This window comes from Dreissena polymorpha, chromosome 5, assembly GCF_020536995.1.
Source record: "Dreissena polymorpha isolate Duluth1 chromosome 5, UMN_Dpol_1.0, whole genome shotgun sequence".
NCBI classification, from domain to species: Eukaryota; Metazoa; Mollusca; class Bivalvia; order Myida; family Dreissenidae; genus Dreissena; species Dreissena polymorpha.
Genome location: NC_068359.1, coordinates 48,639,068 through 48,666,876, shown reverse-complemented (window position 1 = coordinate 48,666,876; position 27,809 = coordinate 48,639,068). Strand labels below are relative to the sequence as shown.

The 27,809-nt window shown below is 35.9% G+C and overlaps 1 protein-coding gene across 1 annotated transcript in view; it reads right to left on the bottom strand.

Moving 5' to 3' along the window:
- Positions 1 to 27,809, bottom strand: part of LOC127881807 (uncharacterized) — a 116,795-nt gene that overhangs the window by 85,942 nt on the left and 3,044 nt on the right. Inside the window, exons 4-15 of the mRNA XM_052429940.1 lie at positions 27,026 to 27,150; positions 25,727 to 25,910; positions 24,534 to 24,657; positions 23,588 to 23,746; positions 22,267 to 22,379; positions 21,247 to 21,378; positions 19,070 to 19,264; positions 15,175 to 15,326; positions 6,915 to 7,060; positions 5,182 to 5,288; positions 2,771 to 2,868; positions 1,648 to 1,749 (exon numbers count right to left, since the gene is read on the bottom strand). Coding sequence (XP_052285900.1) covers positions 1,648 to 1,749; positions 2,771 to 2,868; positions 5,182 to 5,288; positions 6,915 to 7,060; positions 15,175 to 15,326; positions 19,070 to 19,264; positions 21,247 to 21,378; positions 22,267 to 22,379; positions 23,588 to 23,746; positions 24,534 to 24,657; positions 25,727 to 25,910; positions 27,026 to 27,150 — 1,637 coding nt within the window. The remainder of the gene's footprint in view (positions 1 to 1,647; positions 1,750 to 2,770; positions 2,869 to 5,181; positions 5,289 to 6,914; positions 7,061 to 15,174; positions 15,327 to 19,069; positions 19,265 to 21,246; positions 21,379 to 22,266; positions 22,380 to 23,587; positions 23,747 to 24,533; positions 24,658 to 25,726; positions 25,911 to 27,025; positions 27,151 to 27,809) is intronic.

The following is a 27,809-nucleotide window of genomic DNA, read 5'->3' as shown; positions in this document are numbered from 1 at the left end:
TGACCTTTCACCACACAAAATGCACAGCTCCATGAGATACGCATGCATGCCAAATATCAAGTAGCTATCTTTAATATTGCAAAATTTGACCTTGACCTTAAAGGATGACCTTGACCTTTCACCACTCAAAATGTGCAGCTCCATGAGATATGCATGCATGCCAAATATCAAGTTGCTATCTTCAATATTGCAAAATTTGACCTTTGACCTTGACCTTTGACCTTGAAGGATGACCTTCATCTTTCACCACTCGAAATGTGCAGCTCTATGAGATACATGTGCATGCCAAATATCAAGTTGCTATCTTCAATATTGCAAAAGTTATGACCAATGTTAAAGTTTTCGGATGGACCAACAGACACCATATATTTGACCATTGACCTTGAAGGACAACCTTGACCTTGACCATTCACCACTCAAAATGTGCAGCTCCATGAGATACGCATGCATGTCAAATATCAAGTTGCTTTCTTCAAGATTGCAAAAGTTATTGCCAATGTTAAAGTTTTCGGAAGGACGGACAGACTGACGGATAGACTGACTGACAAACAGACAGACGGACGGATTGATGGACAGTTAAAAAACTATATACTATCCTTCGGGGGCATAAAAAAGTTATGGCGAATGTTAAAGTTTTCGGACGGACAGACAGATGCCATATATTTGACCTTTGATCTTGAAGGATGACCTTGACCTTGATCTTTCACCTTTCAAAATGTGCAGCTCCATGAGATACACATGTATGCCAAATATCAAGTTGCTATCTTCAATATTAAAAAGTTATTGCCAATGTTAAAGTTTTCGGACGGACAGACGCCATATATTTGACATTTGATCTTGAAGGATGACCTTCACTTTCACCTTTCACCACTCAAAATGTGCAGCTCCATGAGATACACATGCATGCCAAATATCAAGTTGCTATTTTCAATAGTGAAAAAGTTATGGCCAACGTTAAAGTTTCTTTCGGATGGACGGACAGACTGACATACACACATACTGATATACTGACAAACTGACTGACGGACAATTCAACTGCTATATGCCACCCTACCGGGGGCATAAAATTCTTTGTAACATGATCATGGATCTACATTTTGTATTGAAGTATAAAGTCTTTAATATTACTCAGTGTATATAGGACATGATTGCTAAGCTAAGTTTGAGGCTTGAGACTCTATTAAAACGCATAAAAAGGTGATAAACAACATGTCTTAATAAGTTAATAACAAGTCAAAACTAAAAACTTTATGTTGATAAGATTCAAACTTGACTGTACAGTCACTTATTCAAGGCAGCTGTATTTTAAAATTATCACAGACATCTTTGGTACAATCAACAATTTAAGGCAACTTCAATATACAGTGGAGCCATGCTTTGGGAAAACAGTGCTTAATGTGTGTGCGTAGTGTCATCCCATATTAGCCTGCGCAGTCCACGCAGACTATTCAGACAGGACACTTTCCACTTTTATGGTAATTTTTGTTTAAAGAAAGTCTCTTCTTAATGAAAATCTAGGCAGAAAGTGTCATCCCTAATTAGCCTGTGCATACTGCTTAGGCTTATTTAGGACCACAATTAAAGCACATGGATTTGGCCCCATTTTCTCAGAGCGAGGCTCATTGATATTGACACAGATGTTCTTACTTGAAGTCTGCAGGTGTGTTGTGCAGGTAAGCGTGGGAGGCCAGACCCCCTCCCCCACCTACTGTCCCCTCCGTCTCTGTCCCCTTTCTGTGATCCTGGGGACTGTCATACACAGAGAAAACATGGGTATAATGGGTATGACCCTTGTTCTGGGAAGACTGGGTTTAATGCATGTGCTTCAAGTGTCATTCCAGATTAGCCTGTGCAGTCTGCACAGGCTATTTGCCTGTGCAGTCTGCACAGGCTATTTGGGGACTACACTTTCTGCTTACATGTAATTTTAAGTTTAAAGGAAGTCTGTGCTGCATGAAAAATCTAGTGAACTAGTGTAGTCATAAAGTGTTGTCCCTGATTAGTCTGCGCAGACTTCACAGGCTCGACACTTTACACACATGCATTAATCAAAAGTGTTCCCAAAATGAGGCTCATACCATATGGTAATCATCAAGGGCGCATCAGGAGTAGCATGTATGGGTATATGTTAAAAGGAACATAGCTAAGTATATCATACAAAGAGTAGTAAAGTATCAGATTTGAAAAAAGAGGGCATTCAATATTAATTTTCAGTAGTGTCTGTTCTAAAATGCAATTAGAAAAATCAACAAAATCATTTCATTTGGATAAACAGGTTATAATCCAGGTTACATGGGTAAGCAAATGTTTGGCACGCAAAAAACAAACATGAACAGATAGTCGATAATCTTAAAAGTGGAATGCTTAAACAGATCAATTCACAAAAACACAAATGCAGGCAACTTCAAATTTTGCAAAATATCATACATTTAATAAGTTGTAATAAAGCACACTATAATTGAACCTTGCTCTGGAATAATGGGGCTAAATGCATGTGCACAAAGTGTTGTCCCAGATTGGCCTGTGCAATTCACAAACTGCACAGGCTAATAAGGGGCAAAACTTGCTGCCTGAAGTGGATTTTTCCTGAAAATAGGATTTCCTTTCAAAGAAAAATACTGTAAAAGCTGAAAGTGCTGTCCCTGATGAGCTTGTGCAGACTGCACAGGCTAATCTGGGACGACGCTTTACGCACATGCATTAAGCCTGGTTTTCCCAGAGACTAGCTCATTTACTTATTACGATGAAAGCATCACCCTTCCATACACACCAGACTTGTTTGAATTCCGAATCATCCTGAGTGAGACCTGCATCGTTGATTGTGAGAGTTCGCTCTAGAGACCGGAAGTAGTTGAACATGCTCAGGCACTGGCAACATATAAACATTCACAATCACTCAGACCCCTTGGAAAATCTTTGTCTCTTGTAACCCTTTACCACTAAGATTTTGCATTTTGAATAGTATGTGGACTTTTAAATGAAATAAAAGACCTTTTTAAACATAATCAAGTAGTAAAATCCCTAAGATACTGATGAGCAGCAAACAGCATTTAAGCTACACAGATGGCGAGTTACTCGCAGGATGTTCTGGTTTTATGCTGGTTCAGTATAGCCATTTTCACTTTGCTTCTGAGCAAGAAAGGGCTAAGGAAAATCTCATTTAAAACAAAACTAAAAACAAAATTTTTACAGAGGGATTAGTCAAGAGGGCGACATCCATGCCGAGACAGGTATTTTTTGCCCTTTTATACTCTATATTAATTGTTATTTTATTTTTTAATGCCGCTCACTTTCCAGCCATATCAGCAAAAAAGTTATTAGTATTTATATTTTGTATTAATATTCGCTCTATATATTGATTTAAACGCTATGAAATTCTAAGATGGATCGCAAAATTACAGCTGCTGCTATGAAAATTCGTAATCCCAAAGAACTAATATCCTGAAATATCCCAAAGAACAAGATACCATGAATTATCCCAAAGAACTAATATTCTGAATTAATGCAAAGAACTAGATGTCCTAAATTACTGGCAATTCCAAAGAACTGTATATCCTGAATTAATGGCAATACCAACAACTGTTTATTCTGATATACTGGAAATCTTAAAGAACTGGATATCCTGAATTATTGGCAATCCTAAAGAAATTGATATCCTGAAATTATTGGCAATCCCAAAGAACTGGATATCCTGAGTTCATGGCAATCCCAAAGAACTGTATATCCTGAATTACTGGCAATCCCAAAGAACTGGATATCATGAATTATTGGCAATCCCAAATAACTGTATATCATGAATTATTGGCAATCCCAAAGAACTGTATATCATGAATTATTGGCAATCCTTAACAAATGGAAATTTTGAATAAATAGATATCACTGGGAATCCTAATTATTGGCAATCCTAAAGAACTGTATCCTGAATTATTGGCAATCCTAAAGAACTGGATATCATGAATTATTGGCAATCCCAAAGAACTGGATATCTTGAATTATTGGCAATCCTAAACAACTGGATATCATGAATTATTTGCAATCCTTAACAAATGGAAATCTTGAATAAATAGATATCACTGGAAATCCTAATTATTGGCAATCCTAAAGAACTGTATATCCTGAATCCTAAAGAACTGGATATCATGAAATATTGGCAATCCAAAAGAACTGGATATCTTGAATTATAGGCAATCCTTAACAAATGGAAATCTTGAATAAATAGATATCACTGGGAATCCTAATTATTGGCAATCCTCAAGTACTGGAATAGCTGAATTGTTTGATAGATTTTTTCCTACAAATCCGGGGCCCATATTCACACACCCATTCAGAGACTTAGATAAAAAAATCAAGTTTTTTTTCCTCTTTTTGGGAAGATAGCCCATGGCTTTGGAATTGGAAATTTTATCGGCATTTTCATGAAATTGGGAAAATTAATTCATAAGCCTTTTTTTCCACACGAAAAGTCCACTAATTAGGGAAATACTAAATTTGATATAACACTTTATAATCATTAAAATTAAAAGAACAAAATCATAAAATACTTTGTTAGATGTAATTGAATTAAAATTGAGATAAAATACGCATGACACTTCTTTCTAAAAAAAAAAAAAAAAAAATTTTTTTAATTTTTTTGGAAATTGGGAATTTTTTGCCACATTTTGGGAAAAAAGTATACTTTTTGGGATTGGGAACATAGCCGAATTTCGGCTTTAAAATCCGGCCAAAAAAACCCCTGAAAATAGACTTAAAAAGCAAGAAAAATGCGTCCAGCATTTGAATATATACAGGCTACCACTGGTTGAAAATGTTCTTCATGAAGAATTATGTAGATAGAGGTGGTTAATGCCAACTTTTACTAAAAGCAATTCTTGATGATTCAAATTGTAAGAATATTCTTTATTCTTAGATTTAGGTGTAAGTATTGTTTAACTCTTACAGTGCTGGAACCAAATTTTGAAGGCCTTTGCAAACAGTTTGGATCCAGATGAGAGGCCACCAGATGTGGCGTCTCATCAGGATCCAAACTGTTAGCTATTCTGATAGTATTCTTTGACAGAGAATCGAAGAAAATGCTAATTAAAAAAATTCAGCAGACAACATTTTAGCAGACAACAAATTTCCCAGCATGCAAAGGGTTAATGTATACAACCCCAGAACAACTGGAAATACAGCAAAACTCACAGATCTCTGGAGATCCCTCAGTCTGAGGTGGCGCAGGTACAGGAAAGACAGGTAGGCTCCCTGCATCGTCGTCTGGTCACTGGTGCTCGACTCACCCTCATCCAGACCTGGGCAGGGGGAAGGGGAGAATTAAAAATCAGGTCTTTTTTCCTGTCTTTTAGTGTGTGTGGAGAAGCCTTAAGCCATCAATTTGTGAAAAAATGAGTCAATTTGTTTTCAAAATTATGAAATAATAAGTAACAAATTTGTAACAAGAGTGCCAAACTGTCACAAGATACGCCCGTTCGGAGGTTTTGGACACCATGCTTAATGCTTGAAATGCACTAAGTGACCTCGAGACCTAGTTATTGACCCGGCATGACCCATATTTGAACTTGACCTAGATATCATTTAGATGTAACATCTGACTAAATTTGGTGAAGATCAAATGAAAACTACTTCAATTAGAGAGCGGGCACCATGCTAAATGCTTGAAATTCATTATGTGTCCGATCGTGACCTCGTTTTTGACCCGGCATGACCCATATTCGAATTTGATCTACATATCATCTAGACTCAACTTCTGACCAAATTAGGTGATGATCAGATGCAAACTACTTCAATTAGAGAGCGGACACCATGCTAAATGCTTGAAATGCACTAAGTAACCTTGTGACCTAGTTTTTGACCCGGCATGACCCATATTCGAACTTGACCTAGATATCAACTAGATGCAACTACTGACCAAGTTTGGTGAAGATCGGATGAATACAATTTGAATTAGAGTCCGGACAAAGTGGCGCCGTTGAAAATGCACTAATTGACCCTATGACCTAGTTTTTGACCCGGCATGACCCATATTCGAACTTGGCCTATATATCAACTAGATGCAACTGCTGACCAAGTTTGGTGAAGATCGGATGAATACAATTTGAAATAGAGTCCGGACAAAGTGGCCCCTTTGAAAATGCACTTATTGACCCTATGACCTAGTTTTTGACCCGGCATGACCCATATTCGAACTTGGCCTAGATATCAACTAGATGCAACTGCTGACCAAGTTTGGTGAAGATCGGATGAATACAATTTGAATTAGAGTCCGGACAAAGTGATGCCTTCCGCCCGCCGCCCGCCGCCAAGGGGTTTCACATAATACGTCCCGTATTTTATACGGGCGTATAAAAATTATAAAAAAAATAATCACAAACTTGTTACAACTGAGAAATTTGGGTCACAAACTTCTAAAATCGTGAAAAATGGCCATTCTTGGTCAAGGAAAAAAAGCACTGGTAATATGCAGGCATGACACAATAAGAAACCCATGACTGAAATATTGGCTCATAAATTGTACATGGCAGACAGAAACATATGTACTTACCCACACATGCAATGTTGAAAAAACCTATGACATCTTTTTTAACCCTTTCCAACTAAAATGCAAAGTGAAAATGGCTTCATGCAACCAGCATAAAACTAGAACAGCCTGCAATTTAACTCGCAGTCAGATCAGGTTTTATGCTGTTTGCTGTTCATCAACAGTACAGGGCTGGAAATAAAGTCATTAAAACTGGAATCTAGTAAGAAAGGTCTACAATATATTAAGATTTTTAACGGGACTATAAACGCGTCAAAATGCGTATCGGAGTGGCGCAGCTATTGAATTTTATATCATCCAGCTAACTTAACAGGTCAAAGGCAAAACATCTCAAATAATTTCAATATAGCCCGAGTGCTTTAGTTCTGCCAATACTCACCTAACATCTGTACAGTGTTTACATAGTCATAGCTTTCCCTGCGTTTGCGGGCACTGCCTGAGAGCCTATTGGTGCCCAGATTCACAGTTTCAAGGTCACGCTCGTCGAAATCTCCCCTATCATTCTTGTCTTCCTCCTCCTCCTCCCTGCAACATCACAGTGAAACAATAGCTAATTGTAGAACGAGCATAATATATTAGTCCTCCTCCTCCTCCCTGCAACATCACCGTAAAACAATAGCTAATTACAGAACGAGCATAAAATATAAGTCCTCCTCCTCCCTGCAAAATCACAGTGAAACAATAGCTAATTACAGAATGAGCATAATATATTAGTCCTCCTCCTCCCTGAAACATCACAGTGAAACAATAGCTAATTACAGAACGAGCATAATATATAAGTCCTCCTCCTCCCTGCAACATCACAGTGAAACAATAGCTAATTACAGAATGAGCATAATATATTAGTCCTCCTCCTCCCTGCAACATCACAGTGAAACAATAGCTAATTACAGAACGAGCATAATATATTAGTCCTCCTTCTCCCTGCAACATCACAGTGAAACAATAGCTAATTGTAGAACGAACATGATATATTAGTCCTCCTCCTCCTCCCTGCAACGTACATCACAGTGAAACAATAGCTAATTACAGAACGAGCATAATATATTAGTCCTCCTCCTCCCTGCAACATCCCAGTGAAACAATAGTGAATTACAGAACGAGCATAATATATTAGTCCTATTCCTCCCTGCAACATCACAGTGAAACAATAGCTAATTACAGAACGAGCAAAATATATTAGTCCTCCTCCTCCCTGCAATATCACAGTGAAACAATAGCTAATTGTAGAACAAGCATTATATTTTAGTCATCCTCCTCCCTGCAATATCACAGTGAAACAATAGCTAATTACAGAGCTAGCTTAATATATTAGTCTTCCTCCTCCCTGCAACATCACAGTGAAACAATAGCTAATCGTAGAATGAGCATAATATATTAGTCCTCCTCCTCCCTGCAACATCACAGTGAAACAATAGCTAATTGTAGAACAAGCATAATATATTAGTCCTCCTCCTCCCTGCAACATCACAGTGAAACAATAGCTAATTACAGAGCTAGCTTAATATATAAGTCCTCCTCCTCCCTGCAACATCACAGTGAAACAATAGCTAATTGTAGAACGAGCATAAAATATTAGTCCTCCTCCTCCCAGCAACATCACAGTGAAACAATAGCTAATCGTAGAACGAGCATAATATATTAGTCCTCCTCCTCCCTGCAACATCACAGTGAAACAATAGCTAATTGTAGAACAAGCATAATATATTAGTCCTCCTCCTCCATGCAACATCACAGTGAAACAATAGCTTATTACAGAGCTAGCTTAATTTATTAGTCCTCCTCCTCCATGCAACATCACAGTGAAACAATACCTAATTGTAGAACGAGCATAAAATATTAGTCCTCCTCCTCCTCCCTGCAACGTACATCACAGTGAAACAATAGCTAATTACAGAACGAGCATAATATATTAGTCCACCTCCTCCCTGGAACATCAAAGTGAAACAATAGCTAATTGTAGAACGAGCATAATATATTAGTCCTCCTCCTCCTCCCTGCAACGTACATCACAGTGAAACAATAGCTAATTACAGAACGAGCATGATAAATTAGTCCTCCTCCTCCTCCCTGAAACATCACAGTGGAACAATAGCTTATTGTAGAACGAGCATAATATATAAGTCCTCCTCCTCCCTGCAACATCACAGTGAAACAATAGCTAATTACAGAACGAGCATAATATATTAGTCCACCTCCTCCCTGCAACATCACAGTGGAACAATAGCTTATTGTAGAACGAGCATAATATATTAGTCCTCCTCCTCCCTGCAACATCACAGTGAAACAATAGCTTATTGTAGAACAAGCATAATATATTAGTCCTCCTCCTCCTCACTGAAACATACATCACCGTAAAACAATAGCTAATTACAGAACGAGCATAATATATAAGTCCTCCTCCTCCCTGCAAAATCACAGTGAAACAATAGCTAATTACAGAATGAGCATAATATATGAGTCCTCCTCCTCCCTGCAACATCACAGTGAAACAATAGCTAATTACAAACGAGCATAATATATTAGTCCTCCTCCTCCCTGCAACATCACAGTGAAACAATAGCTAATTACAGAATGAGCATAAAATATTAGTCCTCCTTCTCCCTGCAACATCACAGTGAAACAATAGCTAATTGTAGAACGAGCATGAAATATTAGTCCTCCTACTCCTCCCTGCAACGTACATCACAGTGAAACAATAGCTAATTACAGAACGAGCATAATATATTAGTCCTCCTCCTCCCTGCAACATCACAATGAAACAATAGCTAATTACAGAATGAGCAAAATATATCAGTCCTCCTCCTCCCTGCAATATCACAGTGAAACAATAGCTAATTGTAGAACGAGCATAATATTTTAGTCATCCTCCTCCCTGCAATATCACAGTGAAACAATAGCTAATTACAGAGCTAGCTTAATATATTAGTCCTCCTCCTCCCTGCAACATCACAGTGAAACAATAGCTAATTGTAGAACGAGCATAAAATATTAATCCTCCTCCTCCCAGCAACATCACAGTGAAACAATAGCTAATTGTAGAACGAGCATAATATATTAGTCCTCCTCCTCCCTGCAACATCACAGTGAAACAATAGCTAATTGTAGAACAAGCATAATATATTAGTCCTCCTCCTCCCTGCAACATCACAGTGAAACAATAGCTAATTACAGAACGAGCATAATATATAAGTCCTACTCCTCCATGCAACATCACAGTGAAACAATAGCTAATTGTAGAACGAGCATAAAATATTAGTCCTCCTCCTCCTCCCTGCAATGTACATCACAGTGAAACAATAGCTAATTACAGAACGAGCATAATATATAAGTCCTCCTCCTCCCTGCAACATCACAGTGAAACAATAGCTAATTACAGAATGAGCATAATATATTAGTCCTCCTCCTCCCTGCAACATCACAGTGAAACAATAGCTAATTACAGAACGAGCATAATATATTAGTCCTCCTCCTCCCTGCAACATCACAGTGAAACAATAGCTTATTACAAAACGAGCATAATACATTAGTCCTCCTCCTCCTCCCTGCAACATCACAGTGAAACAATAGCTAATTACATAACGAGCATAATATATTAGTCTTTCTCCTCCCTGCAACATCAGAGTGAAACAATAGCTTATTACAAAACGAGCATAATACATTAGTCTTCCTCCTCCTCCCTGCAACATCACAGTGAAACAATAGCTAATTACATAACGAGCATAATATATGAGTCCTCCTCCTCCCTGCAACATCACAGTGAAACATTAGCTAATTACAGAATGAGCATAATATATTAGTCCTCCTCCTCCCTGCAACATCACAGTGAAACAATAGCTAATTACAGAACGAGCATAATATATTAGTCCACCTCCTCCCTGCAACATCACAGTGGAACAATAGCTTATTGTAGAATGAGCATAATACATTAGTCCTCCTCCTCCCTGCAACATCACAGTGAAACAATAGCTAATTGTAGGATGAGCATAATATATTAGTCCTCCTCCTCCTCCCTGCAACATCACAGTGAAACAATAGCTAATTACATAACGAGCATAATATATTAGTCCTCCTCCTCCCTGCAACATCACAGTGAAACAATAGCTAATTACAGAATGAGCATAATATATTAGTCCTCCTTCTCCTCCCTGCAACGTACATCACAGTGAAACAAAAGCTAATTACAGAATGAGCATAATATATTAGTCCTCCTCCTCCCTGCAACATCACAGTGAAACAATAGCTAATTACAGAATGAGCATAATATATTAGTCCTCCTCCTCCTCCCTGCAACGTACATCACAGTGAAACAATAGCTAATTACAGAATGAGCATAATATATTAGTCCTCCTCCACCCTGCAACATCACAGTGGAACAATAGCTAATTGTAGAACGAGCATAATATATTAGTCCTCCTCCTCCATGCAACATCAGTGGAACAATAGCTTATTGTAGAACGAGCATAATATATTAGTCCTCCTCCTCCCTGCAACATCACAGTGGAACAATAGCTAATTACAGAATGAGCATAATATGTAAGTCCTCCTCCTCCCTGCAACATCACAGTGAAACAATAGCTAATTACAGAATGAGCATAATATATAAGTCCTTCTTCTCCCTGCAACGTACATCACAGTGAAACAATAGCTAATTACAGAATGAGCATAATATATTAGTCCTCCTCCTCCCTGCAACATCACAGTGGAACAATAGCTAATTGTAGAACGAGCATAATATATTAGTCCTCCTCCTCCATGCAACATCAGTGGAACAATAGCTTATTGTAGAACAAGCATAATATATTAGTCCTCCTCCTCCCTGCAACATCACAGTGGAACAATAGCTAATTACAGAACGAGCATAATATGTTAGTCCTCCTCCTCCCTGCAACATCACAGTGAAACAATAGCTTATTGTAGAACGAGCATAATATATTAGTCCTCCTTCTCCCTGCAACATCACAGTGAAACAATAGCTGATTACAGAATGAGCATAATATATTAGTCCTCCTCCTCCCTGCAATATCACAGTGAAACAATAGCTAATTACAGAACGAGCATAATATATTAGTCCTCCTCCCTGCAACATCACAGTGGAACAATAGCTTATGGTAGAATGAGCATGCTATAATAATAGGCAATAGTTTTTTTTTACACGAGGACTTGGTGTTCAGTTGAGCTTGAAGAGTGTACTTTTTGAGCTTGAAGAGTGTACTTTTTTTCTTTTAACTCTGTATTTTTTCTTCTTTTTTTAAACACCTATTGCAAATTTTGAACAAGAGCACCGTATAACCGGTGCCAACAACCTGTTGCGGGTTCACTTTTGAATAAATGAAAGGATGTCAGAATTTTTTTATTTTTTTTAGAGGTCACATTGACCTTGACCTTTAACCTAGTGACCCCAAAATGGGTATTTCTTTATCACACCCTTATTGTTTATTCCTTTATCAAATCCTAAGTGTTACAAAAAAATCCCATTGAATAACTTATTTAAAAACATCTGGACTAATACGAAACCCTCTATAAACGAAAACATGTTGAAAATAACACCCTTTTTAAAAATACACATCACGCTTTAAATGAAGAGGAACAATTATTGTGTGACGGATTACTTAATGAATATGAATGTGGAATAGCACTAAAAGAAATGAAAAATAACAAAAGTCCAGGATCTGATGGCATCACAATCGAATTTTATAAAAATATTCTGGAATGATATTAAAACACATTTAATCAATTCACTTAACTATTCATTTAACAACGAAAACTTAACTATACTACAAAAACAAGGTATAATATCACTCATTCCAAAACCCGGAAAAAACTTAGAATCCTTAACAAACTGGCGCCTGATTAGTTTACTAAACAATGATTATAAAATTGCAACTAAAAGTATAGCAAACAGAATAAAAAAAATATTACCATCAATCATTTCAAAATCTCAATCTGGTTTCATAAAAGGACGTTACATTGGTGAAAACGTTCGTCTTATCCAAGAATGCATAAACTATTTCAACAATTCAAACAATCCTGGTCTGATATTCTTTGCAGACTTTGAAAAGGCATTCGATTTGCTTGATCATTCATTTATGTTCTCTTGCTTAAAAAATATGAACTTTGGTGAAAGTCTCATTCAATGGGTCAAACTATTCTATACCGATATTAACAGTATAATTATTAACAATGGCTTCTTTTCAAACAGTTTTAACATCGAACGAGGGGTTCGACAAGGATGTCCACTCTCATCATCGCTATTTATTATTTGCATCGAGTATTTATCACATCACATCCAATCAAATAAACACATAAAAGGCATATCACTAGAACCTGATGAAAATATCAAACAGTCCCTATTTGCTGACGATGCAACTTATATTTTAAACGACAATTACGATTCCTTCCATAACCTAATAGAGTCACTAACCCTTTACGGAATGACATCGGGTCTTAAACTAAACAAAAGTAAATGCACTGTGTTACGAGTAGGTAAACTAAAACAAAGTAATGTCCTATATAAAAAAGAAATGAAATTTAATTGGACATCCGATGAAGCCACAACGTTAGGAATTACTTTCACAAATAATGAAAAGGATACAGTTCTTAAAAACATACTACCTAAATTACAGAATTTTAAAAACTGCTTAAAATCATGGCATCACCGTAAACTTACACTAATCGGAAAAAACACAGTATTGAAAACGTTTGCACTTCCTAAATTAATTTATGTATTAACAGTTCTCCAAAATCCACCAAAGAATGTTATTAACGATATAAAATCAGCAATGTTTAATTTCATATGGGACGGTAAGCCTGATAAAATAAAACGAAATCAGTTAATTCAATCTGTAGAAAATGGAGGTATCCAATTAACGAACATTGACTCATTCTTGAATGCAATCAAATGCAGCTGGGTTAAAAAATACCTAGATAATACCAATACGAGTAAATGGAAATTATTCTACCAGAAAATCCTAAAAAAATATGGTGACTCCTTACTCTTTGAATGTAACATCAGCAATACTATCGTACATGAAATTGCAAACGAAAACATATTTCTGTCTGATGTTCTATCAGCATGGAGTGATGTCACTCATAACCTAGAAACCGAAACCAGCAGTAAAACTATTTTATGGAACAATAAAGACATAACTTCAAACAATAAGACGTTTTTCTATAAAGATTGGTTTGAACGAAGCATTAAATATGTCGACCAATTATATGACTACAGAATTAAGGATTTCTACTCTTTTGATGATATATGCTACATATACGGAATACCTTCAAATAATTTTCTGAAGTACTACACACTAATCAAAAGCATACCCATGCATATTAAATCTGAAATCAATACAAATAATACACGATGTACTCAAACAACATTCGTAGAAAACATACTTGAAAGAAAAAACAAAACGAATAAAATATATTACACACTACAAATTAAAAACCCTACAGAAAACTCCAATTCCAAAATAAATGGCTAGTCCTTTTTGGAGAACATGAACTCAATTGGAAACACATATTTACCATGCCATATATTGCAACTATTGAAAGCACACTGAGAAATTTTCAATATAAATACATCCATAGAATTATAGCTACAAATAAATATCTCTTCAAATGCAAATTGACTAACTCAAATCTGTGTGACTTCTGCGGTGAAAACATCGAAACAATAGAACATCTTTTTTGGGAGTGCAAACACATCCAGCCTATTTGGAATCAATTAGTATCTTTTCTTGAACAACAGCAACTTAACGTTAAACTATCTTTCTTAAATGTAAGTTTCGGAATTTACTCATTGAAATCAATAGACTGTAATAATATTGTGAATTTTATTCTTATATTGATGAAATATTTTATCCTTAACATGAAATACAAAAAACAAGTACCAAATTTTAATTGTTTTGTCCATAGTCTTAAACTAAAAATCCAGATTGAGAAAGAAATAGCCCTCAGTAATGACACATTACAAATCTTTGAACAAAAATGGAATCGGATTAAATTCTCATAATGTTTGTCCACTTATATACATTTCACTCTAATGTTAGTTTATCTTTCTAAAATATTTTTTTTTCAATCTTATAAGATCATTGTGAATATACAACAAAACACACAAGTCCAGTATGCTTTCTTCCGACTTTATACAACTCATCATTTTTCATAACTCTTCTTCTGTTGTTCTTTTTTCTCTTTAAAAAAATATATATATTATCATATCTTGTATAACATGTCTAAACGTTATTGCTTTGTACAATCACTATGTTGTATGATCATATACATGTATACAGTGTATGTATTATATTGAATAAAAAAAAAAAAAAAAAAAAAAATACGAAGGAAAGCATACATGCATGATGTTGTTTATCATCATATACACATTTTGAAACATTACAATCATAACTTGAAACAGGACACTTATAACATATAAAAGTTTGAGTCTGGATAGTTGAATGATAGTTCTGGAAGAATGTAGTGGACAAATGACATTGCTTCAACCAATTAAAGGTGTCCGTGTCTAAAGATTGAAAATTGCAGCTATAAACAGGCATAGACACAGAAATTTTAAATGGGGACGATAAAGTTGAAGTATTAAAAGAAGATGACAATATATGGCTTTTGGAAAATTCAGCTCTCACTCATTGGAGATTTCCGGTTTGCAGTAAATGTTCCTCCACACTTGAAGAGTGTTCATATTGCTGGGATCATGGTTGGTTGTAACCCTCACTGCTTTCACCGAGATGGGATTGCGAACTGCCATTGCATGCTCCTGTAGAATCTCTTGAACGTGCTGCAAAGATGACCAAGCAAACAAAAAAACTTAACCCTTTACCATCACTCAGAAACGCATTTTGACCCATTTGAAGTCCTTAAGAAAATCAAATTAAATAAGTCCTTTCTTAATATAGTCAAGTCTGAAAGGCTTCATTTCCGACCCTTAGATACTGATGAGCAGCAAAAAGCATAAAATCTGAACAGACTGTGAGTTACTCGCAGGCTGTTCTGGTTTTATGCAGGTTGCAAAAGCCACTTTCACTTTGCTCCTAATGGGGAATGGGCTCAGAATTGAAATGTGAAAATAGTTATATGCAACCAGCATAAAACCAGAACAGCCTGAGAGTATCTTGAAGATTGTTCAGGTTTTTTGCTGTTTGCTGCTCATAAGGAGAGTAGGAATGGAAATGTCGCATTTTAAAGTTGAATCTATTCAGAAAGGTCTTCGATTTAATTTGATTTTTTAGCTCACTTCTAATGGTCCAAAAGCATATGTGAGCAGTAAAGGGTTAAACAAAACAAAAATCTTTTTTCAGTCTCCATAAAAATTTTCAAATGATTGTTGCACCATGGGCTGATCTTGTTGTCCAAACAAAATGGTACTGTTTATTTTGAATGATATTCTATTTACGTTATCATGTTCTGTCTTCGTTTTTAAAATATGCAAATGAAAAAACAAGTTTGCTACGTTCGATAAAGGCTGAAGCCACTGGTGAAAGCCTTGTAACTATTTATTCATTGGTACATTTAAATAAGTCTATGTTTGATATCAAGTTTAGGGCATGTCCAAAAGTATGTGAATGTCAAGGTTAACAAGAGCTGTCACCATAGGATGACTTATGCCCCCTTTAAACACTTGGTAGAAGTTATGAGCTTTTTTCGAAACCTAAATGCAGATTTCGAAACCTAAACGCGGACCCTAAGTTAAAGGTCACAGGGGTCAAAATTTGTGTGCGTATGGAAAGGCCTTGTTTATATACACATGCATGCCAAATATGAAATTGCTATCTGAAGTGACATAGAAGTTATGAGCATTTTTCGAAATCTAAAGTGTGACGGACAGACTGACAGTCCAATCACTACATGCCCTCCTTCAGGGGCATAAAAATGTCTTAGAATATCAAAATAAATCAGAAAGCCACATAAACTAGAGAGCTGACACCATGAAAAATCCTTGAAATGCACTAAGTGACATATGACCTAGTTTTTGACCAAGCATGACCCATATTCGAACTTGACCTCGATATTGTCTTGAGACAACTTCTGACCAGGTTTGGTAAAGATCAGATGAAAACTACTTCAATTAGAGAGCAGACACCATGCTAAATCCTTGAAATGCACTAAGTGACCCCGTGACCTAGTTTTTGACCCGGCATGACCCATATTCGAACTTGACCTAGATATTGTCTTGATACAACTTCTGACCAAGTTTGGTAAAGATCAGATGAAAACTACTTTAATTAGAGAGCGGACACCATGCTAAATCCTTGAAATGCACTAAGTGACCCCGTGACCTAGTTTTTGAAACAGCATGACCCATATTAGAAATTGACCTAGATATTGTTAAGATACAACTTCTGACCAAGTTTGGTAATGATCAGACCTTCTGAATGAGTCCAAATGCAGGTTAATGTCAATCACTATATGCCTCTTGTAATCAGTCGATTCCAGGTTATAAAAAAACACACCAAAATACACAAAACATTCAATGAATGAAAATCAACAAAATGATGCTTTCAAAAAAGTTTCCCAACAGTCCTAAAAAAACGGACACATTTATGGAACTCCATGACTGTAAATAGTGTTTTCAAAATTATATTTATTAAAGTTCAACTTATGGAACTGGATGGGAGATGAACTAAATGTTATACTGAGATTTAAACAAGAGCTGTCACCATAGGATGACTTATGCCCCCTATAAACGCTTGATAGAAGTTATGAGCTTTTTTCAAAACCTTAACGCAGATTTCGAAACCTAAACGCGGACCCCAAGTTCAAGGTCACAGGGGTCAAAATTTGTGTGCGTATGGAAAGGCCTTGTCTGTATACACATGCATACCAAATATGAAGGTTATATCTCAAGGGACATAGAAGTAATGAGCACTTTTCAAAACCTTAACGCAGATTTCGAAACCTAAACGCGGACTCTAACTTCAAGGTCACAGGGGTAAAAATTTGTGTGCGTATGGAAAGGCCTTATCCATATACACATGCATACCAAATATGAAGGTTATATCTCAAGGGACATAGAAATTATGAGCATTTTTCGAAACCTAAACGCATATTTCGAAACCTAAACGCGGACCCTAAGTTCAAGGTCAAGGTCACAGGGGTAAAAATTTGTGTGCCTATTGAAAGGCCTTGTCCATATACACATGCGTACCAAATATGAAGGTTATATCTCAAGGGACAAAGAAGTTATGAGCATTTTTTCGAAACCTAAACCCAGATTTCGAAACCTAAACGCGGACTCTAACTTCAAGGTCAAGGTAACAGGGGTAAAAATTTGTGTGAGTATGGAAAGGCCATGTCCATATACATATGCATACCAAATATGAAGGTTATATCTCAAGGGACATAGAAGTAATGAGCCTTTTTCGAAACCTAAACGCAGATTTCGAAACCTAAACGCGGACCCTAAGTTCAAGGTCAAGCTCACAGGGGTAAAAATTTTTGTGTGTATGGAAAGGCCTTGTCCATATACACATGCATACCAAATATGAAGATTATATCTCAAGGGACATAGAAGTTATGAGGATTTTTCGAAACATAAACGCAGATTTTGCAACCTAAACGCGGACCCTAAGTTCAAGGTCAAGGTCACAGGGGTAAAAATTTGTGTGCGTATGGAAAAGCCTTATCCATATACACATGCATACCAAATATGAAGGTTATATCTCAAGGGACATAGAAGTTATGAGCATTTTTCGAAACATAAACGCAGATTTCGAAACCTAAACGCGGACCCTAAGTTCAAGGTCAAGGTCACAGGGGTAAAAAAATGTGTGTATTGAACGGCCTTGTCTATATACACATGCATACCAAATATGAAGGTTATATCTCAAGGGACATAGAAGTTATGAGCATTTTTCGAAACATAAACGCAGATTTCGAAACCTAAACGCGGACCCTAAGTTCAAGGTCAAGGTCACAGGGGTAAAAAAATGTGTGTATTGAACGGCCTTGTCTATATACACATGCATACCAAATATGAAGGTTATATCTCAAGGGACATAGAAGTTATGAGCATTTTTCGAAACCTAAACGCAGTGTGACGGAAAGACGGACAGACAGTCCGATTTTTTAAGAAAAGGGGGCATAAAAAAATACACAAGTATTTTTTTTTGCTTCGAAACTTTAAACCCGGAATTTTAAGCTGTCAATTGGAAAATGGTTACCTCTTAAGATTTGGAATGGAGCAGCAAATATGACCAAAAACAAGAGCAACGCATAACGGGTGCCAACGCTCGGCTGCAGGTGCAGCTTGAATATATGAAAGCTTGTCAGATTAATTGTTGCTTTTTTTGTTTGTTTTTTAAAGGTCACAGTGACCTTGACCTTTGACCAAGTGACCCAAAAATGGGTGTGGCATGTAGAACTCATCAAGATGCATCTACATATAAAGTTTCAAAGTTGTAGGTGGAAGCACTTTGATTTTAGAGCCAATGTAAAGGTTTTAGGACAACGAGCTGGCTATGACAATAACTCGGGTTTTCTCCGATAACAACCGAGCTAAAAACACAATACCAAGTCTCTTACCTCAGCATCAGACACATGCAGGAACTTGGCCTGCATCCTAAGTATCTCATCCACATTGTTGACCTGACGTAGCTGGGTCCACATCTTCTCCTGACCCACGTTCAGCTCCGGGCGCAGCTTCACATATGGCAGCCAGTTGGACTCCTGTTTGAGAGCATGCGTTGGCGAGTCTACGCCCCAGTTCTCCTGGCCAAGCTGAGAGATAGAGTAAGAAAATTGACTTGCTTTTCATTGACACTGTATTAACCCTTTTACTACTAAGATACGTATTTTGGTGTGAATGTAGTCCCTTAGAAAATTAAATTAAATTTACCCTTTGCATGCTGGGAAATTTGTCGTCTGCTAAACTGCCTTCTGCTGAATTTCTAAAATTAGCATATTCTTCGATATTTTTTTCAAAGAATACTATCAGAATAGTTCTGTGGCGTCTCATCTGGATCAAAACTGTTTGCAAAGGCCTTCAAAATTCGGTCCAGCACTGGAAGAGTTTACCCTTTATCACTTAGATACCTATTATTGACGCATTTGCAGTCCCTTAAAATGTTAAATTTAATTAAAGGCCTTTCTTACTAGATTCAAGTTTTAAAGGCTTCTTTCCAACCCTTAGATATTGATGGGCAGCAAAGTTACTCGCAGGCTGTTCTGGTTTTATGCTGTTTGCACATAGCCATTTTAACTTTGCTTCTGATTGGGAGAGGGTTTACCCTTTACCACTCAGATGAACATTTTGACGAGTTTGTCATTCCTTAAAAAATTAAATTAAATTTAACACCTTTCTTGCTACATTCAAGTTTTAAAGGCTTCATTTCCAACCCTAAGATACTAATGAGCAGTAAACAGCATAAAACCTGAATAGACCGTGACTAATTTGCAGGCTGTTCTGGTTTCATACTAGTTGCGTATAGCTATTTTACTTTGCTTCTGAGCCGTAAAATGTTGTATTGCTTGTAACATCAATAAAAAACAATGAAGTTATCAGAACAAAATCCAGTTCTACTGGCAAATCTACGAGAACCTTTCAAACAATGTATTTCTCATTTCAATTTGTATTTTTACATAACCCCATCAAAGAATTACATTTTTGAAACCATTAAAAAAAATGGTTTGATCAACACCCCCTTTATTCGTGCGGTATGTATGTACAAGCACTGTTAAATCAATCAAGGTAGAAGTCCATAATGTCATTGCAATACAACAACATTTATAGAAATTACTAAATGTAATAAGGTCCCCTCTAATTGAGCAGCCAAACATTTTTGTAATCTAACATTTGCACACATTATTTAAACCTTTAATAACTAATTTAATCACCAATTTTTACTATTCAAAATTATGTCCAATATTTAGCTCACATTCAACGCAATACACACTTTTCTGATACATCATACAGCCAAACAAGCATGTTAATTAGCACAAAAATACACATCTTTCACAGTTAACAATGAAACATTTACACACAACCATATTCAACCCAGAAACTTACCTCTGAAACAAGAGGTTTCTTGCTTGTCTGAACATAAAAAGTAATTTAAAAATGCAGACATATTACTTTATTTTTGTAATTAATGTTATATTTATTTTTCTGGTGTAGTTCATTAATTTTTTTAATCACATAAAAATTCTTCATATCCATACAAAAAATCTTTTCCATACCTTAAAGGATATTGAACCATTTTTTTCAAATCAATATGTATAATTAAAAAAACATTCAATACATTTTTCAGAAAATAGTAGTATATTTCTCCACTGATTTCCACCAGTTGAACATAAAAACAACTCTTATTTTGCATACGGATTTTGAAAAGATTCTGAAAACCTGCAGTCAATGACCCCGTGCTTGAAATTGTTAGGTGTCACATGAAATTTTCTGGGGTCAAAATACTTTAGTTGAGTGTTATTTTGTATCTGGAAATTTTTCAATAGTCTGCATATGTTGTTATGCATAAACTTAAGAGAAAAACAATCCAAAAACAGAAATTGTATCATGTTAAATATACTTTGGAGTAAGCTTATTATTGCTGATTTTTGTCAAAACGATGCAATGCATATGTTATTTGCAACAGTCAAAGTGAGAACATTAAACATTGCTTAGATCATAAAAAAGAATTCTGCTTTTATTGAAGTTCCTGTTACATATTAATTGAAGTCCCTGTTACATATTATAATTTCAAGTTTACCTCCATCCTGTCGTAAGTTTTGAATGTTTTCATGCTCTCCTGGCGCTGAAAGATGCCTTTGAACTTCCTGTTTATGGCCGCAAACATTTCCATCTCATCTGCACTGTTTCCCTCACGTATTCCCTCCAGGTTCTGAAGAATATACATGAACCTCGTTCTGGGAAAACTGGTCTTAATGCATGTGTATAAAGTTGTACCAGATTAGCCTGTGCAGTCCACACAGGCTTATCAGGGACGAATCTTTCCACTTAAATGGAATTGTTTGTTTAAAGAAAATCTCTTCTAAACGCAAATCCAGTCTAAGCGAAAAATGTCTTCAGAATAGCCTGTGCAAACTGCACAGGCTAATCTGGGATAAGGTTTACACACATCTAAAATGCCCAGTTTTCACAGAATGGGGCTCATATATGTCTGGGGAGTTTGTTACAACACTTGAGCAGTTTAGTTTGTGTAATGCTCATTAATTTTAAATTAAAGCGATTGTTTTAAAACATCATAGTTCTTCATTTTTACCTGTACCGAAACGATGTTAGACACAGTATTGGAATTTTGACTGATATCCAACTTTTTTTTACAGTCACAACAAGAGATTGCCAAGCAATATGGTACCCTTCCGGTGAAACTCCACCATTGTCAGTATTTTTTTGTATTTTTATTTTATATATTTGTTGCCATAGCAACCATTATTCTTGACATAAGAACAAAATAAAATGACGTGCATGATCTCCATATTGCCATTTATCCATGTTTCAAGTTTCATGTAAAAATATGAAGGGCTTTTAAAGTTATCGCAGTACCCAGAAAAGTGTGACGAACTGATAGACAGACTGACTGACTGACTGACTGACTGACTGACTGACTGACAGACAGACAGACAGACAGAGCGCAAACCATAAGAACCCTCCGATTTCACCGGTAGGGGACAATAAAAGATATTTTGAGGGCTGCCTCTGATCTAACACATGAAAAGAACCACCATTGTTTCAGACCATTTCATTGAATTAAATTCACTCAACTTACGAAAGTTATGCCATAGATGTTCAGGAGGAAGGCAATGTGAGGCTTTAGAGATTTAAAGTCCACAATGTTCAATGGAAGTCCAAGACTGTCCTCATCTGTGGCAATGCCTCCTCCTGTAAAATAACACACCAATTCAGTATCTTTTATATGATGCAATACCTCCTCCTGCCAAATAACACACCAATAGAGTATTGTTATATATCATCTGTGGCAATACCTCCTCCTGTCAAATAAAAGACACCAATAGAGTATTGTTGTATATCATCTGTGGCAATACCTCCTCCTGCCAAATAACACACCCATTACAGTATTGTTAGATATCATCTGTGACAATGCCTCCTCCTGTCAAATAACACACCAATACAGTATTGATATATATCATCTGTGGCAATACCTCCTCCTGTCAAATAACACATCAATACAGTATTGATATCTATCATATGTGGCAATACCTCCTCCTGTCAAATAACTCATCAATACAGTATTGACATCTATAATCTGTGGCAATACCTCATCCTGTCAAATAACACACCAATAGAGTATTGTTATATATCATCTGTGGCAATGCCTCCTCCTGTCAAATAACACACCAATACAGTATTGTCATCTATCATCTGTGGCAATACCTCTGCCTGTCAAATAACACACCAGTGATAGAAATCAACTTTTTATCGTAGATTGCCTAGAATGGCAGCTATATCTTGTACTTTGTTAGCCTGCCAAAATACAAGTAGCCCAAAACCAAGTTCACAACTATCAAATACTTATTTTTAATTAAAAAAAGCAGACAATATATAAAATTGCTGTCATGATTCTATGAATAATGCATTTTTTATGAGTCCAAATCTTTGTAATAAAAAAAACAACTGTTAAACAGCAGGAAAACTGTTTCAAGGTTTGTAAAAAAAAGCTTGTTGCCCTGACGGACCTAGCCCAGACCTAAATCTACTCAATATTTCTATTCCTGCATATCAACACTGTATTGATACCAATCCGTGTACTGTTGTTGTCTACTAAAGATGTGCTATATTATAGTTTCCAATAATTGCAATATTTTATACGGAAACTGTGATACTTTTTTGTCTCATTTTAAGCTCATTCATTTTTGAACAGTATAGGAACACATTAGTTAAAAACAGAGATTTCATTTAAAATATTACTATGTTCACATGCACACAAATTTCACCTCATTCACAATAAGAAATCAGTCGATAACACAACTTAATTCAATTAAATATCACCGTCATAATTCTTAGGAAAAAAAACAACAACAACAACAACAATTACAACAGGATCCTTTATTAACCTTCAAGAGAATTACCTGAAGCTGCAGCAGCATAAACCAGTGCAGCAGATGGCAGTGGGTTGGTTGAGAGCAGGGTGGGGTTGATAGCCGGTGGTTGAGGCAGCGGAGTCTGTGAGCGGGGTGACACGCCCGAACTGGGTCTCGATATTCCTGACCTAGGGCGCTGAAGGGTCCCTGTCAGGTTACAGTATACTAAATATTTCAGATGTGCAATGCCATACTCTATAAAAAAAACAAAAGCACCGCATAGCAGGTGCCAACGCTCGGCTGCGGGTGCAGTTTTGAATAAATGAAAGCTTGTCAGAAGAATGAAATAATTTTTTATTTATTTTTAGAGGTCACAGTGACCTTCCCTTGACCTGGTGATTCAAAAATGGGTGTGGCATGTAGAACTCATCAAGGTGCAGCTACATATGAGGTTTCAATGTTGTAGGTGGAAGCACTTTGATTTTAGAGCCAAAGTAAAGGTTTTAGCATGACACTGGATGGCGAGCTGGCTATGACAATACCTCCGGTTTTCTCCAAAAACAGCCGAGCTTAAAATCAACAATATTTATTTGAAGACACAATTCTCTGTATGGGCACTTACCATGACTTTAATTTTTAATATTTCCTTGTGCATTAGGCAGTATAAAGATATTGTTGTGTACAAAAAATTCACTGTTTTGCATTAAAGTTGGAGACTACATGATCAGAACTTTTGCACCTCGCCTTCAACTGGATTGTACTTGGTTAAAAGATGGCCGAAAAACAGTGACATTTGATTCATGTCAAGATCTAAATTACATATTGCATGACCTATCTTTTTAATTGTTTAAATCAATTTGGCTTGGAATACTCTTTAAGAAAAGTAATGATTATGAGGGTCTCTAAGCCCAAAATGTTGACTTCATTTTTCGTGAATTTAAAGTAATTGCTTTTACATGAGATCTGTAAATGAAATCTTTTAGTGTTTTATGACCTGTCATGTCATCCTGGTAACGGGAAGCCATTTTGGCCACGGAGGAGCTTTCTTCCACATCTGGGTCTTCCTTTGGCGGGGGCGCAACGTCGTTTTTGTGCAGGATGTGCATCCATTGCAAAACCTACAGTGGAAGCATTCAGGGCCCGGCTCAAAACTTTAATGGTCATTAAAGGTAACAGTCTGGTAACTTCAGACCAAAATTAAAAATTATTGTTGAAAGCAATAATATTTTTAAACATATGCAAATTATTTAAGCATTAAAATGTATTTGCAATTTACACAAATGTCATATATCAAAGGGTAAACAATTAAGTCACATAAATGAATATTCCACAAATAATAGAAATGAATGAGCAGTGTTCTTTTTTCATTCAAATTTGGGTCTGGTATGGGGGCCCATTCCCTATGGAAAAAAGTATATATTTTTCCCAAATGGAACCTAAAATTTCTGAATGGAAGGTTTCCAAAAACAAATAAATGAGTACACTTGTTTCAACATTTTGTTCATCTCCTATCTAGTTCTATGAATTAAACTTTAGTTAAAGTAATATTAGTATCCATTTTATTCTCAATCTTAAAGGAATTTATTAGCCAAAAAAAAACAAAAAAACTAATGTCCCAATTTTAGTGAAAAAGACATGATTTTTTCCAAGCCAAAGGGACCCTGCCCTATTACCAAAACAATTAAAAAACACTGATGAGTTTGGTGTGATAATCATTGTGTTATTTCTTAAGGTATTCATGTGCTATCTGAACTGTCTGCTTAATGTCTATTTCAAGGAAAGAAAGAAGAGTGTTAAAGTAAGTTCAATGCGCTGAACGTGTGTCATTTACTACAACCTTGGTTTACTGACAGTGAAATTAAAAAAGAAATAGGTTTGCCAATAAGCAAACAGTTAAGATAAATGATAACTTAGGACTATTGTTGAAATAACAATATAACATAGACTTCTACCAGTTAATCATGATTGTGCTTAACTGTCAATTAAAGAAGAAAAATAAGGCATTCACAAAGGCAAAGAGCACACAAAATAGATTTGAGCCTGGCTCTGGGAAAACTAGGCTTAATGCATGTTCGTTGAGTGTTATCTCAGATGAGCAAGTGCTTTCAACACAGGCTAATCTGTGGCTTTACGCACAAGTATTACCGGTAAACCCAATTTTTCTCAGTGTGCTGCTCATTTATTTACCCTGAGGTACTGGTGGAATCGCTTTGTGGACTTCAATTGAGTGATAAGCCATCGCAGGTAAATGAGCAGGTCTTCCATTTCGATGGCGCTCAGGCTGTAGTCTTTCTTGCACATGTGGGCTTCCTGGGCCACTGACAGGCGGTTTGCGCGCCGCACACAGTCGTTGTACTCCAGCAAGATGTCACTGGAAACAGGAAAATCCTATGTTAACTCTTTCAGCGCTGGAACCGAATTTTGAAGGCCTTTGCAAACAGTTTGGATCCAGATGAGACGCCACAGAACGTTGCTTCTCATCAGGATCCAAACTGTTTGCTATTCTGATAGTATTATTTGAAAAAAAATCGAAGAAAATGCTAATTTTAGAAATTCAGCAGACGACATTTTAGCAGACGACAAATTTCCCAGCATGCAAAGGGTTAATTATTGTTTACCTTACAAAATAAGATAATTAAATGAATGCCATATGGGAAGCTATCGACAATTTGGTTTCATTTTATCTGAAAAACAATTGAATACTTGTGTAAAACTGGCAGTTATTTATAATTATTTATAACAATATTACATGCCAGTGCATTTTTTCACCATTTTGGGAAATGGGCAGGGGCCCTTTGTGTTGGAAAAAATCATGTAATTTTGACTAAAATTGGGGAAATAAGGTGTTTTTTTGCTTGCAACAAATGCTTTAAAATTAAAAATAGAAGTGTTTGCGCTGGATAGGGGGGTGAATTGAATTTTAAAATACTTGTTTTGTTTTTAAATTGCAGTGGGGAACCTTCAATTGGGAATTTTATGCAGACATTCTGGAAAATATATCATTTTTTATGATTGGGAATCGGGTCAAAGTATAGAATATAACCAAACAAATTAATTTTCACCAGTTCTTTGAACCTCAGTGAGTTAAACTTATTCTCATGATTGTGTGAATAAAACCTGTAACTGTGAAATCTGGAATTTAATCATTGATTTAATTTGAATTGGAAAAAAAAATTGTAATGCTTGATTAATTACTTTTGAAAAATGATTGATAAAACTTATCTTGAATGGAAAATACTTAACATGTAGATATCATTTAAATGGATTTTTCAACTTCAAACTATTTATTTCTACACTTATTTCCAAACATCACAAAGTTTAATCATCAAATATTATTTTCGAACTGGATTTGGGAAAAATATACTTTTTAACATTGGGAATAGGGCAGAATAACAGCTATAAAATCGGTCAAATCAAAGCCATGGACATCAATGTAAAAAAAAATAGCTAGAAAAAAACATTAATGATCACTACAGAACAACTTACGCAAGTCTCTGCTGGTAGATTGGATGAAGAGCTTCCATGGAGGCTGTGTTATTACAGAATCTCTTCCATCTAAGTAAGTGAAGGTACTTGCAGTGGACAATGTGATGTATACGGTCCACAAAATACTGAAACAAACGACAGTGAATTTACAATAACTGAATGCAAAAAAGTTATTTTGAATATGACCTCAATATATGGCTTTCATCAATTTATGACATATTTGAGGATGTGGTAGAACAGTTATTATTGTTTTGCAAAATGAATCAACAATTATACAAGAAAAATAACTTCACAATTTACTTCATTCGTTTCTTGTCTGAATAAATAATGGAATACCTTTATTATCGTACCTTAATTAAATGCCTCCTACAGTAATAATGAGAGCATGTGAACATTTCTGCTTGGTGCTTAAACTTTACTCCTAAATTGTTCCTACATGATGAACTGAGCTATTTTCTGGTAATACTGGGCTTAAAGCGGGTATATACGATTTTGTCAAATATTTATGAATTTATATAAAATGTGTAAAAAACTTATTATATATATATTTCAATATAAATTAAAATAAAAGTTAAGAAGAACATGTGTCGAAAAATGTGAAATAAGCCAGATATTCAATTCTGAAATTGAAAACGGCTGTACAGCCAAATTCGCCAGCATGTATACCATACATGTAGGATGTGAATCTAAACTTAGTTTAACGGTTTATTTAAATTCCTGCAACGATATCTATTCATACGACACACGAACACTAACTCCAGTCCTAATACAAAGACGAATGCTT